This window comes from Salvelinus fontinalis, chromosome 16, assembly GCF_029448725.1.
Source record: "Salvelinus fontinalis isolate EN_2023a chromosome 16, ASM2944872v1, whole genome shotgun sequence".
Taxonomy (NCBI): Eukaryota; Metazoa; Chordata; class Actinopteri; order Salmoniformes; family Salmonidae; genus Salvelinus; species Salvelinus fontinalis.
Genome location: NC_074680.1, coordinates 21,011,627 through 21,029,727, shown reverse-complemented (window position 1 = coordinate 21,029,727; position 18,101 = coordinate 21,011,627). Strand labels below are relative to the sequence as shown.

The 18,101-nt window shown below is 43.2% G+C and overlaps 2 protein-coding genes and 1 pseudogene across 7 annotated transcripts in view; all 3 read left to right on the top strand.

Moving 5' to 3' along the window:
• LOC129812810 (MAX gene-associated protein-like) overlaps positions 1-8,391 on the top strand; it is a 29,111-nt gene extending 20,720 nt beyond the window's left edge. For 5 of the 6 annotated variants that reach the window (XM_055864696.1, XM_055864698.1, XM_055864692.1 and 2 more), the window contains exons 16-23: positions 2,179-3,077; positions 3,342-3,464; positions 3,778-4,356; positions 5,016-5,153; positions 5,393-5,504; positions 5,589-5,957; positions 6,185-6,340; positions 6,442-8,391. In XM_055864696.1, the coding sequence (XP_055720671.1) occupies positions 2,179-3,077; positions 3,342-3,464; positions 3,778-4,356; positions 5,016-5,153; positions 5,393-5,504; positions 5,589-5,957; positions 6,185-6,340; positions 6,442-6,539 (2,474 nt within the window). In that variant the 3' untranslated portion in view covers positions 6,540-8,391. The remainder of the gene's footprint in view (positions 1-2,178; positions 3,078-3,341; positions 3,465-3,777; positions 4,357-5,015; positions 5,154-5,392; positions 5,505-5,588; positions 5,958-6,184; positions 6,341-6,441) is intronic. The other variant, XM_055864699.1, reaches the window with a different exon arrangement.
• Positions 6,601-12,620, top strand: LOC129812499 (neuropeptide receptor 22-like; annotated as a pseudogene).
• A 348-nt stretch (positions 12,621-12,968) lies between these two features.
• LOC129812809 (mitogen-activated protein kinase-binding protein 1-like) overlaps positions 12,969-18,101 on the top strand; it is a 54,031-nt gene continuing 48,898 nt past the window's right edge. The window contains 2 exon segments of the mRNA XM_055864691.1: positions 12,969-13,568; positions 17,524-17,615. Of these exon segments, the coding sequence (XP_055720666.1) occupies positions 13,455-13,568; positions 17,524-17,615 (206 nt within the window). The 5' untranslated portion in view covers positions 12,969-13,454.

Below are 18,101 nucleotides of genomic sequence, written 5' to 3'. Positions count from 1 at the left end.
ATCTGCAAGCTGTTGGCTAGAGCACGTGCCAATACAGAGTGGGCACATTCACTATATACAGTCGTGGCCAATTTTGAGAATGACACAAATATTAATTTTCACAAATCTGCTGCCTCAGTTTGTATGATGGCAATTTGCATATACTCCAGAATGTTATGAAGAGTGATCAGATTAATTGCAAAGTCCCTCTGCCATGCAAATGAACTGAATCCCCCAAAAAACATTTCCACTGCATTTCAGTCCTGCCACAAAACGACCAGCTGACATCATGTCAGTGATTCTCTCGTTAACACAGGTGTGAGTGTTGACGAGGACAAGGCTGGAGATCACTCTGTCATGCTGATTGAGTTCGAATAACAGACAGGAAGCTTCAAAAGGAGGGTGGTGCTTGGAATCATTGTTCTTCCTCTGTCAATCATGGTTACCTGCAAGGAAACACGTGCCGTCATCATTGCTTTGCACAAAAGGGCTTCACAGGCAAGAATAATGCTGCCAGTAAGATTGCACCTAAATCAACCATTTATCGGATCATCAAGAACTTCAAGGAGAGCGTTTCAATTGTTGTGAAAAAGGCTTCAGGGCGCCCAAGAAAGTCCTGCAAGCACCAGGACCGTCTCCTAAAGTCGATTCAGCTGCGGGATCGGGGCACCACCAGTACAGAGCTTGCTCAGGAATGGCGGCAGGCAGGTGTGAGTGCATCTGCACGCACAGTGAGGCGAAGACTTTTGGAGGATGGCCTGGTGTCAAGAAGGGCAGCAAAGAAGCCACTTCTCTCCAGGAAAAACATCAGGGACAGACTGATATTCTGCAAAGGGTACAGGGATTGGACTGCTGAGGACTGGTAAAGTCATTTTCTCTGATGAATCCCCTTTCTGATTGACAAGCTTTTTTCCGGATGCCATAAACAAAGGTGAGCGCTACCATCAGTCCTGTGTCATGCCAACAGTAAAGCATCCTGAGACCATTCATGTGTGGGGTTGCTTCTCAGCCAAGGGAGTGGGCTCACTCACAATTTGCCTAAGAACACAGCCATGAATAAAGAATGGTACCAACACATCCTCCGAGAGCAACTTCCCCCCCAAATAACCAGGAACAGTTTGGTGATGAACAATGCCTTTTCCAGCATGATGGAGCACCTTGCCATAAGGCAAAAGTGATAACTAAGTGGCTCAGGGAACTAAACATCAATATTTTGGGTCCATGGCCAGGAAACTCCCCAGACCTTAATCCCATTGAGAACTTGTGGTCAATCCCCAAGAGGAGGGTGGACAAACAAAAACCCACAAATTCTGACAAACTCCAAGCATTGATTAGGCAAGAATGGGCTGCCATCAGTCAGGATGTGGGCCAGAAGTTAATTGAGAGCATGCCAGGGCGGATTGCAGAGGTCTTGAAAAAGAAGGGTCAACACAGCAAAAATTGACTCTGCATCAACTTCATGTAATTGTCAATAAAAGCCTTTGACACGTATGAAACACTTGTAATTATACTTCAGTATTCCATTGTAACATCTGACAAAAATATCTAACGACACTGAAGCAGCAGACTTTGTGAAAATGTATATATGTGTCATTCTCAAAACTTTTGGCCACGACTACACAAAACATTTAGTGACAAAACCATCAGTAGATTTGAAAATGCGACGGAAACCAATTTAACTCCCTTTTCTCCCCAATTTTCGTGATATCCAATTGCGATCCAATTATGATCTTGTCTCATCGCAGCAACTCCCCAATGTGCTCGGGAGAGGCGAAGTCGAGTCATGTGTCCTCCAAAACATAACCCACCAAACCGCGCTCCTTCACACCTGCCCGCTTAACCCGGAAGCCAGCTGCACCAATGTGTCAGAGGAAACACCGTTCAACTGATAACCGAAGTCATTCTGCAGGTGCCCGGCCTGCCACAATGAGTCGCTAGAGCCCAATAACACAGCCTGGGATCGAACCCGGGTCTGTAGTGATGCCTCGAGCACTGCGATGCAGTGCCTTAGACCGCTGTGCCACTCGGGAGGCCAACCTCAAGTTATTTTTATGCACAGACGTTTATCCACAACAAGTCAATTTGATGGAAACATCTCTGATGGGGAAAATGCTTAATTTAGAATATTCAGATGAAAAATCTGTTGCAAATTGGATGGAAACCTAGCTACAGCTGAACTTTATTATATTTTCTTTTTAGGTGGGATGATCAGTTTAACCATGCCTGCGTGCTTGACCACCACGAACAGCTCCACCTCCTCTCTCACCACATGGCAGAGCAAGGGCCCTGGTAGCTGTGCTTCCACCGTCAGTACTGTCCCCCTTGTCACTTTCCCAAAGACCCAAACTGCATCCAGCACCACTATCACCACCCCATGTTACGTTAGTCTCTCACCCACCGTGACAAATGGCGGGACATACACCTTGGAGATTGTTCCTCAGACAGTCAACAAGGAGCCCATCATCATCAAGTGTCTGACGGTGCCAGCTCAGGGCTCCTCCAAGGTGATGCCTGTAGTAGGGGGTGTTACTGTGCTGCAGCCTCACCCGGAAACCACAGTAATTACTGTCAAATCCCCAACAAAGATGGTTACGAACACAGGTGTCAAAGCTGACAATATCTCCACAGTGACCTCCAATGTAGACTCTAATGTAGTCTCTGAGGTGTATAGTTGGATGCAGCCTTGCCAGAAAACCAAAACGCCTCCTAAATCCACAAAACCCCCTAAAGGACCCCAGTTTAAATTTATAAAAGCTGATGCTATCTCCCCAGCGGACTGCAATTTAGAACCTAATATCCAGCCTGAGGTGTTTGGAGTGCTGCAGCCTCCCCCTCAACCCCTCAACCCCCCTATAACCCAGGTCACAAAGACAGGGATCAAAGATAACACCATCTCCACAGCAGACTCCAATCTCCTTTCTAAGATGGTTCATGTTGATGACCCCTACCAGACATGGACAGGAAGACCGAAGAGGAAGGAGGTGGAGGACCTGGTGGAGGATGAGTACGATTTGGATGAGAAGATGGACAACTCATCTGACGAGACAGATTCTGACGATTCAAGTGTTAATAAAGAGGAGCTCATCGACGTCATCAGTGTAAGAACCATTTTAACTTCATACAACACGTCTGTTTTGAGACTCTAGTTACCTAAATCTCATATTCTCTCGTTTTTGTGACTAAACAGTAGTCTGTTTCTTTCTTTGTTTTTCTATATGTTTGGGTAGGTCTAAGTAATTTATGTAAACAGTCTGTTGTTCTGTACCTCAACTATAGCGCCATTGTGCCTTAGTTTTAATATTCAAGTCTGTAGTTTGCCATTTAGACTCCATGATAGAGCTTCATCCTGTTGCATTCTGTAGAAGCAGCTGAAGCACAACGTGGAGGAGAGGTATCGCCGTTTTGAGCTCCATGGGTGCTTCCAGCGGCTGAGAGAGACACTGAAACTTGCCCAAAAAGCTGCAAAAGTGTATATCCTTAAAGAAGTAAGCAACTATAAAGGGATGGTTAACTTTTTCTTAAAATGTTTACTTACATTGACTTTATCCAAACCATTGTTCATTTTGTTCAATTTAATTGTCCCTTTAATTACTGAGTGTGTCCAAAATAGCACCTTATTTCCTATATAGTACACTACTTTTGATCAGAGCCATATATAGGGAATAGGGTGCCATTTAGGACTCAGACAGGGTATCTGTATATTTTAATAATGTGGCCGGTCAGAGCTGTGCTTTGTTTTGTTGAAGCATCCGTCATCAATAGATTAAAAAGTGAACTAAAATAAATGTATGTTACCAGGCAACAGAGGAGATCCAAATCCTGACTAAGAAAAGTACCGACGTGGAGAAGCTAAGGAGTTCACTGACCCTGGAGAGAGCAGCTTATGTCAAGAAGATGTCCCAGTTAACTGGTAATAATGGACACTGCTGTAACATTTCAACATTCAACCAACATTCAACCAACATCTTTCCATCCACAGGAGAGTCTGAGAAGCAGATCCTGAGGAACATCCAGTATGTTTGTTCCCAGCAGAAGAGTGAGGAGCTACTCGTCAACAGGAATATGCAAGGAGTTCCCAAAGTCTCCTCTGCTGTCTCGTCCTCTTCAGCTGTCTTGACCTGCAGTGAGGCCAGGTCGAGACCAAGACCAAGGCACATGGGAGGAGTGACAGCAGAAAAGGAGAAGGAGGACAGGGAGGAGGTGATGGAGGTGGTAGACCTTCTGGAGGACACAGAGGAGGACAGGGAAGCGGTGATGGAGGTGGTGGACCTTTTGGAGGACACGGAGGAGGAGAAAACGGACAACTCCTCGGATGAGACAGAGGATTCTGCCAATGATGACGACAACAATGTTGAAGGGGACGTCATTAACATCAGTGTAAGAACTGTTATACCTCATTCTAAACTGGGTGGTTTGAGTCCTGAATGCTGATTGTCTGTGGTATATTTAAGCAATAAGGCCCAAGGGGGTGTGGTATATGGCTAATATACCACGGCTAAGGGCTGTTCTTATGAACAACGCACCACGGAGTACCTGGACACAGCTCTTAGCTGTGGTATATTGGCCATATATCACAAACCCCCGAATGTGCCTTATTGCTATTATAAACTGATTGCAAATGTAATGTTTTGTCTTACCCGTGGTTTACCGTCTGATATACCGCGTCTGTCAGCCAATCAGCATTCAGGGCTCGAACCACCCAGCTTATAACAGACCGTATACCACGGGTATGACAAAACATTTATTTTTACTGCTCTAATTACATTGGTAACCAGTTTTATAATAGCAATAAGGCACCTCGGGGGTTTGTGGTATATGGCCAATATACCACGTCTAAGGGCTGCTTCCAGGCACTCCTTGCGTCGTGCATAAGTACAGCCCTTAGCCGTGGTATATTGGCCATATGCCATATCCCCTCTTCCCTTATTGCTTAATTATACAACACAGTTCGGTTTCTGTCTATTAAAATCTAGTCGTTTTCTCTTGAGAATTATGTTTTTCTTTGTTTTTTTAACTACGACTCATCTGTCTTTCAGGATGTTGAAGAAAGTGCGGTAGAGGAGGAGGCTGTAGACATTGAGAGTGTGGAAGACAATGCACAGAAGAGCACCACTTCACAACTGAAGGCAAAATACGCTAAAGAAGTGGAAGGAGAAATGGGACCCAAATTAAGAGTATGTCTCCCCCTCGATGTTATTACAAAGACATAAACAACCTTTTAATGCCTTCCTTCAAATATGCTTGTGCTGTGATTTCACTGTCCATGGTTATAATTTACAGTGTTCTTGGTTCAATGTTACCATTAGCACTCGGACTTGCACAACCCATACGAGAGACAACGCTCGTTGCATAATTTTATTTAGTAAAGAATCTCTTCAGGAAATAATAAAGTATTCTCTCTGTTATTTAACAGGACCGAAAACAAGTCTTTGACCTGAGAGACAAATGCGAGCGCCTTGAAAAACTGAAGAGCGGGCTGACCAGGGAGAGAGCTGGTGATATTAAGAAAATCTCAAAGAAATCTGGTAATGAGCCTTACATTTCACCCCCCTTCTCTCGTCTCCTATTCGGTCTCCTTCCTATAACACTGGCCTGTGTTCTCTCAACAGGAAAGACAGAGGAGCTCATCATCAGGAAACCGCAGGACATCTCGACCAAACAGAAGGACATGGACATGGTGTTCAAAAGGAAGTGGAGAGGGCCGTCCTCAAAAGCGTCCTCATCGGTCTCACCCAATAAAACAATTTCACTCAGGAGCACTCGACAGCCTGAGCCAAAGTCCCTGGCACCCGGCCTCAAGTTAAAGGTCGTAGCCACCCCAGTCCCCCACTCTATCCCCCAAAAGCCTGCACCCCAACGACCCAAGACAAGGCCCATCATCACACCACCTTCCAGTAAACACCCCTCAATGTGGCGTTCGCCGGGTGAAAGGACCAGACCGAACATCCTGTCTCGCAGAAAAATACAGACTGCCCCAGGTGAGCCTCCTGTCCCTCTGACCCTGTTACTGTATCAGCACCCAATGGGCCAGGTTGACTTCAATGTTACTGTATCAGCACCCAATGGGCCAGGTTGACTTCAATGTTACTGTATCAGCACCCAATGGGCCAGGTTGACTTCAGTAAGACAGACTGCTGGTCTAGAGACTGAACTTTCATGTGAAGAAATTAATAATTTCGATCCTTTTTTTCTGCCTCCCCAACAGATTCCCCACCAGTTCATGCTGGGTTTCTCCCTCAAATGCTGTCTATAGTGGGTGGAGTGATCACATCTCAGCAGGTGATCGCCATGCAGTCTGCCCGTTCTATGCTGCCGGTAGGACGCGTCACTGGAATCGAAATGCAACAATCTCAAACACCAGGTAGGCTTGTAGTGACACAAGGCACACTGTGTTGACTCATAGTTGCATTGAAATGTTTTCTGATTTGATTTGGATTCTTCTTAAATTTCTCACCTTTTTAGGTGTCGCTTCGGTCACCATCATTATCCCCTCAATGTCCAAACCTGACGTCTCTCCTCAACGAGATCTTCATCCTCAACCAGCAGATTACCACAGATAACAACAGCAGCCCCTGAGGTCCTCCAGTGGTCTCCCGCATACCACACACCGAGCCTGGGCAGATGGGGACTGTGAGGGTACCCACACCTCCGACAGACAGGGTGCTACCACCACCAAAGACAGAGAAGGCGATCATCGGAGATGGAGATGACGAGCGCTGCCTCAGCCCCTTGTTCCTGAGACTGGATGAGGACAAGGGCCAGGAAGAGACTTTCAAAGGCCCAGTTCTGCCAGTACCACAGGCAGAAGACCTTAAAGTTGGTTTTGGATCTAACCTGAAACCATCAGAGACTGCTTCTGTTTCTGCTCCTGCTGTCAATGGGCACAGCCAACAAGCAAAAACATGCACTACAAAAGTTCAAGATGTACTGCAAAAAGCACTGACCCCGCCACTGCTGCTGCAGATGAAAGTTGGAGGAGTGGCCAGGGTGTTGGAGGAGTGGCCATCTCCTCAATACCCCCATTCACATAGGCCGTATTTTTGTTTTGTTTTAGAAGCGATACTACCTAACGGGGCATATCGGAAAGACTGACATAACTCCTGTCAGAACAGTGCATTTTTTTCTGTTCAAATCTCTGTTATCTACACCTGTATTCATGAAGTGTCTCAGAATAAGAGTACAGATCTAGAATCTGTTTAACCTTTTAGATCATAACGAATAAGCTCACATGGATCTGATCCTAGATCAACGCATCTCTAAGACACTATAAATACAGGCCCTGAATTGTTGCTTTTCTTTCCCTCATTTTAAAGAGGAGATGCAATGAATATTGTATAATAAGCTGCCAGGACCTTGGTACATTTAAGGGTGTCTAGTATGTTCTGCCTTTAAGGGTTACACACATCACACCGAATGTAGATCTCCTGTCGTTTACCGCTTGTTGTTCAGCGAGCTGTTGACGTCTTCGCGCACGTTTTTATATGTAAAACCGGTTTGCACTCGGTTCACAAGTACTCTCAGCAGACAAACGCTATTGGTGTGTTCGAGCCCTTAGAGTATATTTTATGTTCTATCAGAGCAAGAGGATTTGTAGACAGACATCTGATGGTATGGATGCCAGTTCTGTTCATAGTACTGTTGTGTGTATAGGGCCTCTGAAAAAATCCTGTCTCCATATTGGAGTGGGAGATCTCTGTTTCTTCATGTTTGTAGTTACTTCACCTTTTAAGGAACATTTAATCTGTAATTATAATTTTTTTTGTATGGCACACAGTGTAGAAAACAAACTACTAACCGCTCAGTTTGCAGTGCAGACAACAAATCTCAACAGAGAAAACCCTTGATAAATGTGATCATAATAGGTCCCTATAGGATGGACAGGTCATTGAATCAGCAGCGCTTGTGACTTTTTTCTAAGAGCAGCTTCACTTCAGTGATGTATGTAATAATTAGACCCTGACATTCACTATAATATTAGTAGAAATGACTATGCAAGTGTCCCAAATGGCACCTGATTTCCTATATATCCTATATAGTACTATGTAGGGAATAGGGTGCCATTTGAGAGAATTTGTGTATTTGAGGGAAATGAAAGCTGTCGTTGCTGTAATAATTTTTATGCTGCTAAAAGGTAAAGCTTGCAGAATTAAAAGCCAGCCATCTCGTTAAACTGCATCAAGACGTGTTGGTTAGAACCATATAGTGTAGATTGAATTTCTGTAAAAATATAAACTCCATTTTTTTTTTTTTTATAATAGGCCATGTAAATAATTACGCTTTTCCACTTTGAGAACGATGGTTGTTTTTTTGTAAAGATATTTCTCATGTTTTTATATGGGGTCAATAACTGTTACGTTTAGGATGTTGACGTAAGAGAAAGGAAGATACCTTGAAATAAAATATAATAATGAACATAGGCTGCCAGATTTACGTTTCTGATGCAGTTACTTTCTGACTCTAAAGATTAAGTGAGTTACTGTAACTGTACATACGACATTTAAAAAAAAAAAAAATTTTTTTACAGGAATATTGTGAAAGAACATGCATGGGTAATTGGTAACTGATTGTTAAAATGCTAAATACTCCTTCCTTGTTTCATTTGCCCTTTTTAAAGGACAGCGAGAGATCTGACATTTCCCAATCGTCCCCTGGGTTCTAACGGCAAACTAATGACCTTATCCGTTACCGGTAAATGTCTTAATTTCCCCTGTGAATTATAATTTATAGCAATAGGTGTGTCCCCAAATAACAACTCTTGACCAAGGCCCTGCCATTTGGGATGTAGGCATGATCATTTCTTCAGGTGTGACATGATGCCGTAGTGTGATAAACAGTTGTGAACAAAGTTGCAGAACATTGAAACTTTTTTTTTTTTTAATACAGCTGCCTTCTCCAAGGGTAAGTGTCGATCAGAACTATCTCCTCCTTACTTCAGTTCTATTTTTGGTTAGAAGTTTGCTCAAAGTTGTTTTATAAAATATTTAGCTTGTTACAGAAAAGCAAATAATAAAAAGATAATCATATCAGAAATGTGATTTCATATCAGAAATTAGAATATTAGACTATACTAGTGTATTTTCCTGTGTATTGACATTTTATTATGCAATTGGGTCTGGAATTATTGTATTCCTTGATAAAGATGAGCAAAAAAATACTCAAATAAATAATACAAATACTGAGCTATACTGAAGAAAAGTATAAACGCAACATGGAAAGTGTTGGTCCCGTGTTTCATGAGCTGAAATAAAATATCCCAGAAATTTCCCTAGGCGCAAAAAGCTTATTTCTCTCAAATGCGCAGAAATTTGTTTTATGTCCCTGTTAGTGAGCATTTCTCCTTTGCCAAGATAATCCATACACCTGACAGGTGTGGTATATCAAGAAGCTGATTAAACAGCATGATCATTACACAAGTGCACCTTGTGCTGGGGACAATAAAAGGCCACTCTAAAATGTGCAGTTTTGTCACACAACACAATGCCACAGATGTCTAAGTTTTGAGGGAGAGTGCATTTGGTATGCTGACTGCGGGAATGTCCACCAGAGCTGTTACCAGAGAATTAAATGATAATTTCTCAACCATAAGCTGCCTCAAATGTCGTTTTAGAGAATTTGGCAGTACGTCCAACCGGCCTCGCACCCGAAGACCACATGTATGGCGTCATGTGAGCGAGCGGTTTGCTGATGTCAACGTTGTGAACAGAGTGCTGCGTGGTGGTGGGGTTATGGTATGGTCAGGCATAAGCTATGGACAACGAACACAATTAAATTTTATCAATGACAATTTGAATGCACGGAGCTACCGTGACGAGATCCTGAGGCCCATTCTAGTGCAATTCATCCTCCACCATCACTTCATCTTTCAACATTATAATCCCAGGGCCCATGTCGCAAGGATCTGTACACAATTCCTGGGAGCTGAAAATGTCCCACTTCTTCCTTTGCCTACAAACACACCAGACATGTCCTTCCAGAAAGACGACCATCTCTGCAGCACTCCACCAATCAGGCCTTTATGGCAGAGTGGCCAGACAGAAGCCACTCCTCAGTAAAAGGCACATGAGAGCCTGCTTGGAGATGCCAAAGGGCACCTAAAGACTCTCAGACCATGAGAAACAAGATTCTCTGGTCTGATGAAATTAAGATTGAACTCTTTGGCCTGAATGCAAAGCTTCACGTCTGGAGGAAACCTGGCACCATCACTACGGTGAAGCATGGTGGCAGCATCATGCTGTGGGGATGTTTTTCAGCGGCAAAGACTGCTGGGAGACTAGTCAGGATCGAAGCAAAGATGAACGAAGCAAAGTACAGAGAGATCCTTGATGAAAACCTGCTCCAGAGCATTCAGGACCCTAAGCACACAGCCAATGCAGGAGTGGTTTTGGGACAAGTCTCTGAATGTCCTTGAGTGGCCCAGCCAGACCCGGACTTGAACCTGATCGAACATCTCTGGAAAGACCTGAAAATAGCTGTGCATCAACGCTCCCCATGCAACCTGATAGAGCTTGAGAGAATCTGCAGAGAAGAATGGGAGAAACTCCCTAAATGCAGGTGTGCCAAGCTTATAGCGTCATACCCAAGAAGACTCGATGCTGTAATTGCTGTCAAAGGTGCTTCAACAAAGTACTGAGTAAAGGGTCTGAGTACTTAACTAAATGTGATATTTCCGTTTTTTGTATATAAATTAGCAAACATTTCTAAAAACCTATTTTTGCTTTGTCATTATGGGGTATTGTGTGTAGATTGATTAATACGGCTGTAACGTAACAATGTGGAAAAAGTCAAGGGGTCTGAATACTTCCCGAAGGCACTATGAGATTTGACAGATTACTTGAATTTGTAATTGTTTGATCTGACACATTTTATTCAATTTATCAGTTGATTAAGGAACTGTGAAAAGACTCCTACAGCTGGTCATGGCAAAGAAACAGCACATCGGGCATCGAAGACCTTTCCCTGCCATTAGTCCCCCTTTGAGGACTGCAGCTCAACACTCAACTGCGCTGCAACAGTCATTCCCCCATTATTCTACCATAGCCTCTTACTGCTCTGTATCTTTGGAAACCTCTGTAGCCTGGTAACCTGCCTCAAATCGTCTCGACAGTGGACTATGCTCCATCGGAGTACTGAACCTTGCTCTGTGTGACCTAGCATACCTGGCCTCCAAACAGTACATAGATCGCCCTGGGCGGTAAGTGAGAACAATGACTGGAGCATGGGCCTTTCACTGTGCGCCCTGAGTAACATACTCCAAGTTGTGGGTCTGACCTCAAGCACCATGTTTATCTGTGCAGTCATCACCGACCGCGCCCTGTCCATAATCTTCCCACTCGAGTCTCGTTTGGTCCGACCCCACAACGCTGCTCTGGTCTCCCTGCTCGTATGGGCCATTACCGTCCTGCTCATTTACCACAGCTTTCCTAACATAATCTACTGGCACCAGAAGAGTGGCATCGCATCGGCTACTGTGGAATTGTGGTAACCTCGTGGTTCAGGTCAGTGCAGCCACCTACTGTATAATCTGTTATCCTACTACTCTGCAGGTGTCCGGTCCCTTGCTCCTCATCACCCCTTCCTAATGTTAGCCAGCTAGTCACTTAGCTAGAATTCGTAACGTATAGAACTAATCGTAATTCGTAACATATCATACAAAATGGGTGATGGAAATTTCAGAATTAATACATACCGTACGAAACGTAACATATATTAATGGATTGTCTCTGATTTATGTACATAATACAAAATGTTTTGCGACCAGGTTGGACACATGCATAATTGCCTACATGTTCACTGCATTGCTCTAGTCTAGCAGCAGACCAAATGCTCTAAATGCACATTTTTTTCTAACGCTCAGCTCAGTTGAACTACACTGACTGAAGGGGGTCCTCACAATTTTTTTTCTTCCCCTCGATGTATACGTCTGCCACCAACAGACTCTACAACCAACAGACTATCTAAGGCTTTACTGACTAGCTCCCCAACCCCCTCTTTGATGTGGAAAATAAAAGGGATCCAGAATAGCATTGTGGCAGTAGAGTAACTTGGAGGACTCCACTAGAAGGTTCACCACATTGGCCACCTCACACGTATTAGTGTAGTCATATAGGGTAAAGAAGATGATGCAAGCTATAATATGGAGCAACTGTCCTGGTACGCAGCACACAAGGAAATTGGGACTAACGTGTAATGCATGTAAATGATTAATTAATAAAAGGTTTAAAGTCTTGAAAATAAAAGGTTCGAAAATGATGTATTTTCCAAGGCATCTATAATTCGCTGTGTTTACATTTTCAATAGCTAAACGCCGCCATTCGCCGACTGTTTTCATTCAAATGTTGCATTCGAGTTAGAAGACACAAAACAAGTTGACAGTTGCAGACAGGCCCAGCCGGGAGCTCCACATGAGATGGATGTCCCAGCCACTTTCAACCACCACTAGATGTAGCTCCCTCCAGTAACCCTGTAAGTCTAACTGTCAGTTACACTAGATGGCGACAATGACTTGACCAGTTAGGGTGAGATCTGGGTCAGATTGCTTGTCCAGTGTAATCAAAACAAACGACTGTAAATGTTGATGGTTGCAACTAAGCGAGTTAATGAGGTCTGCCCTGACAGTCGTGATTTAGAAAATCGTCTAAACGAAAGGGAACGTTATAAAAAAGAAAGCTAGATATGTTCCAAAGTGTGATCATTAAACCATGTATTGCATAATCAGGAAAAAAATTATAGCAAAGGCAAGGTAGCTAGTGCCCAAGGCGCCTATGCTAACCTTAGCCCCTATAGGCACTGCTAAATATCTAGCTAGCTAACTATTGTTAGATACAATGCTAGTTTGTTAACATTGTCAAATGACATGCTCGTAGGCAATAGCACTGGGCATAGTCTTATTGAGTGGTTTAAGCAAACGTTAGTATCTTGTTTGCCCATATGGGGACGCAAGAGACAGCTGGGACCATAGATATCCGTATTCTAATTCCTAACTCTATGGCTGGAACCTTGGCTAGCTGGCTAACCAACTGGTGTTGTGCCACAGACAGATCCAGTTTGCCAATCATTGGTGAGTTCTCGTCGATGAGGAGGCAATGACAAGAGGAGCGGTGCCGTGACAGACTGTCTTCTGTGACCCTACCAACGAAGTAGCTAATCCTGTTGACAATCTGGGAACGTTTACAATTTTTCCAAATGCATCCAGAGAGACCCTCTCCGTGGATCAGAATGCGATCCAAGAAGGACAGATAATGCGGAAAAGCTTTCTAGACAGAGCAGGGCATGAAATAAACGAGAACTGCACATATGCTGACAGAACCAGCTCATTGAACCTGTAGGAAGCATGACAGCATATTCCTGTATATTTGATCTATTTATTTATTTTGGTGAAGTAGAAATTGTGTCTCTATTTCACCACCGGTTTCCATATTTGCATGCACTAATTCTATCAACCGGTTAAAGAGATCAGTCAGAATTTATTTTTCAAGATGACGGTGGAGGGTTCCACAATAAAGAGTCGGATCAAAAATCTGCTTCGCTCGCCATCTATAAAATTGAGAAGGAATAAAGCTCTGAACAACAAAGAAAATCTCACTAACAAGGTATGTATCTGGCATGGACACTCATCCCTGTACATTTTCATTTTTTGAACATTGACAGAAGACTATTATAACCAGCTTATAGATTTGCTATCAAACACTGCGAGCAACCTACCAGGCAATATCACAGTCATTTGTATATAATTGAAATGGCATTGATCTAGCAGTAAAATGAAATGCACAGTCCAGTGCTTTCTAATGAGAAGAATGATGTATTTCAACTGCACCGGTGTTCTGGAATAATACGTCAAATATTGACAATGCACACAATCATTGGAGGGACATTCATATTTATTTAGTGGATCCTCATATAGATTCCATGTACATCACATATTTGGGGAAGTGTGTCACTGACCATTAAACAAAAACATGTTCTTGGACATTGCATGCAGGCTTATTTTCCCTTGCAACAGCAACCCCATGGAGGTTGCTCATCATAGTTTACATAAACTTGTCCCTCCTAGCCTAGTCCTGCAGTCAACTCCATATCTTCATGACATGTCTCACACACTGTTTAAGTAAATTCTTATACCTGTAGTGAAACAATTACTGTCCTAATTTTTACAGTGATTCCCATGCTATTCACAACCTTACTATAAGTCGATTTTAAAGGAGAAGTCTGTTCATTTCCTTGGTGTTGACATGAGAAAGTGGCATGTGACACATACTGTACCTTTCAGACAGACAGACAGACAGCTGGGTTCGTTCCATTCCCATGTTGGCTACAAGCTACCTGCATATTCTCTGTCTCTGTGTGTTGACTGAACCCTCTGAAAAGCAGTGAAGAATAGACCTGCAGTACAATCAATTCAGATAACAATAACATTGGTTCTTATAGATGACAATAATTCTGTACGTTGAAGACGATACGTCCAAGAATGTTGTCAATATGACAAGCTTTCATGTGTAGTAATTCCCCCCTCTTCCATGAAGTTCACTCTGCTGGTGCATTCCAGTCTGTCTGTTTACGGCTGTAGCAGGACACCGACAGTACTGTACCTTCCTGTTCCACCCAGGAGTGTCAGTGGCTGTGGTTAGTGTACTCTCAAGAGACATGGCAGTGCCTAGAACAGTCATACATAGGCTACTTAATACTCCTCCTTGCTCCCTGTGAAGCGTAGGCTATAAAGCTGTAACAAGCCCCAAGCCATGCTGGACAGTCATTCGTAGATGTCTTTAAACATTGCTGCAGAATCTCCCATTTGTGAATAAACTCAGAGATTGTAGGCCCTATGTGTTTCTGCATGCATGCAGAGTATAGGCCCACTTTTTTACATCGCCTTTCCAATTCTCTCCCTTCTCTCTTTTAGTACAGTAGCGACTGTTAGGATTTGTTATGACTATTATTTACATATAAATATAGATATTTTTTTAAACATTGAAAGGTTACTCAGGCAAAATGAGTGTCCTATTTTAAAAGGTCCAAATTCTGTCATTCTGTTAGTCCCATTGTTTTATTAAGTGTCCATGGCTGTTTCTCCTAGTGGGTTGTAAGAGGTGTTTGAATGAGAGCTCCGTGGCACACTTACATCAGAGACAAACCAGATGTAAACACTAACCTACCACTACTCTACTAGCCTGACATTATGTAACACAGCAGGGAGAAAGCTGAGAATCCGGTATGAGTGAATCAACTACATAGCCTACATGTAGGCTATACTGTATCTTCACAACCTTAGGTTAACCAACATACTACCTCAGGTTGTCTTGATTTTCTGGGGGGGGGGGGGCTATATGAAAATGGAAATTACTTTTCCCATTGTTTGTATTTTGTTTTGCTTGATGATAGGTAATGATGTGAGTAATTATTAGTCTTGCTGTGGTTGTTTGTTATTTAAGTGAGCTTAATTCATTTGATGTCAATCTGCCTTTGTTTTCTTAGGGTGTAGGCTAAGTTATGATGGCAAGCTTATGCAGACAGCCTACTAGCTTAGTGTGAAACACTCTGGAGTAGGGAGTCAGACAAAGGAATACATGTTTGAGTATGAGAGATTTAAGGAGGAGTGGGTTTTCTTATTATCCTGGGTCTAACGTTTTATTTCTTAGGCTGTGAGTACCGTTCTAGAATATGACTGTACTGGACGCCTACCTTCTTGCTGCTGAAAACTTCCTCCGATATGCTTTGTTTACAAGGAGGAGGTATACTGGGCTCATTAACGTCCCTTTTTAAAAATGTTGACGTAGTCAATTATTCCTTTGACGTAGAACTCTGTAAACAAACAGAAAGCACATTGTTCTAAACTCTATTTATGGAGCAATAGCCTAACTTCCACTTTTTGTCCTTTTCCTGTCTGGAAGCTTCAACCTCTGTTTTTATGCAACGTCCCAATGATCGAGCCTATGTCTTATGAGCTATAGGCTAGTGGTCATTCATTTATTATATACATTTATAAATTCATCAACTGAATTAGCCTATAGTCAAGCTACTTATTTGTCACCTTGCTGCTTCCACAACACTGCTGGCCGCTGTTGATTGTTGCCATGGCCACATTTCAACTTGAACCCAACAACCCGGCAAGGTAGGCGTAGAGAATCAACGGTTGGTGACGAAAGCACAAAAACAGGCAGCTGTATAGGAGGTGGAAAGTGCCCCACACACAATCACCCTGGGAGGCACAGTAACTGAATACAGTCATGTGATGACTGGGGGGGGGGTGATCTACCACACTACAGTTGAAGCCCAGGAGAGTTGATCTACCACACTACAGTTGAAGCCCAGGAGAGGTGATCTACCACACTACAGTTGAAGCCCAGGAGAGGTGATCTACCACACTACAGTTGAAGCCCAGGAGAGGTGATCTACCACACTACAGTTGAAGCCCAGGAGAGTTGATCTACCACACTACAGTTGAAGCCCAGGAGAGGTGATCTACCACACTACAGTTGAAGCCCAGGAGAGGTGATCTACCACACTACAGTTGAAGCCCAGGAGAGGTGATCTACCACACTACAGTTGAAGCCCAGGAGAGGTGATCTACCACACTACAGTTGAAGCCCAGGAGAGGTGATCTACCACACTACAGTTGAAGCCCAGGAGAGGTGATCTACCACACTACAGTTGAAGCCCAGGAGAGTTGATCTACCACACTACAGTTGGGTGTTTGGCTGTACCAGGCAGTGTTGGGATTCAAGTAGCTAGCCTATTCTAACTCGTATCCAGGTGTTTTATTGTTCAGTCAGTGTTCTTGGGGGGGTTGTGATCAGTGCCTTTTGGCTGTTCTGGCTTGTTGTTGTGGGGTGATGAGGAAGAGCAGACCTGGAGGGATCCAATCACAAGGGATGTATAGGCTATCTCTGAGAGGCTGTGAAGATGGTAAGTAGAAAGAGAGAGGAATATCAATGAGCTGAACTTGACTTAAATGTTATCTGACTGGCTGATTCCTGCTGTGAAATGTCGTTGCTGGTTAACAAACTGCTGAAACCCAGAGAACATGTCAGTGCAGTGTGATAGCTGCGTTTTTGCAAAACATTTCAAATGTTTATTAGCTCATAAGTTGGGCTGCTGACATGCTGCTTTTCTCCTCAACTATGCTTATACGTTATAACCCAAGTTGTTGACCAATGCATATTTGTTTACTCTGTGAAAAGGTATTTGTGCAATGCATTGGCCTACATAGCAGATACTGGTCTGTCTTGTTTCTATATTTGTAAGAGTTTCTTCGTAGTTCCTTGTCCCTTCAATTAAGAATAACGAGACTCTGAGTCTGGTATGTCACTTCTCATCATCTGGGAAGATACAGTAGAATACCATTCATGATCCTCCTCCTTTGTATTAAGGGTACTAACTATATACACACACACGCATGCACACACACTGACAAAAAATCCTTGGCCTGTAGCTTATGTGTATTCATGATTTAACATATGCTATGGAACATCTTCTATGATGGTGTTTATTTGTGAGTAATGTCATGTGTTGTCCATTTATTGTATTGTTGAAGTGATGTTGATTTTGCAGGTGACACTGGAGAAGGTGCTAGGGATCACAGCATTTGGGAACCGCGCATTGGCCTGTGACCCTCGCTCTGGACTCGTGGCCTACCCAGCTGGGTGAGTGACCCAGAGAACACCTGTTACACATCCAACAACTAAACCTAAAATATGGGAAAATCCACAGAAATGTGTGTTAGTGAAGAGCAGTAGTTCAGTAAATGGTTTTAATGTCCAGGCCTAGTACTTCACCTCGTTCACCTTCCCAAATATTGTCACTACTTGATACTTGTTCATTCAACTTCAATGCAATGTTTGTTGTTGGTTTCTCTTTTGCCCCACTGGGCTCCCGAGTGGCGCGGCCGTCTAAAGCACTGCATCTCAGTGCTAGAGGCGTCACTACAGACACCCTGGTTCGAATCCAGGCTGTATCACACCCGGCTGTGATTGGGAGTCCCATAGGGCAGCTCATTATATATATATTATATAATATATATTATATATATATATATATATATATTACATTTATTTAACTAGGCAAGTCAGTTAAGAACAAATTCTTATTTACAATGACGGCCTAGGTACAGTGGAGGGGCAGAGCGACAG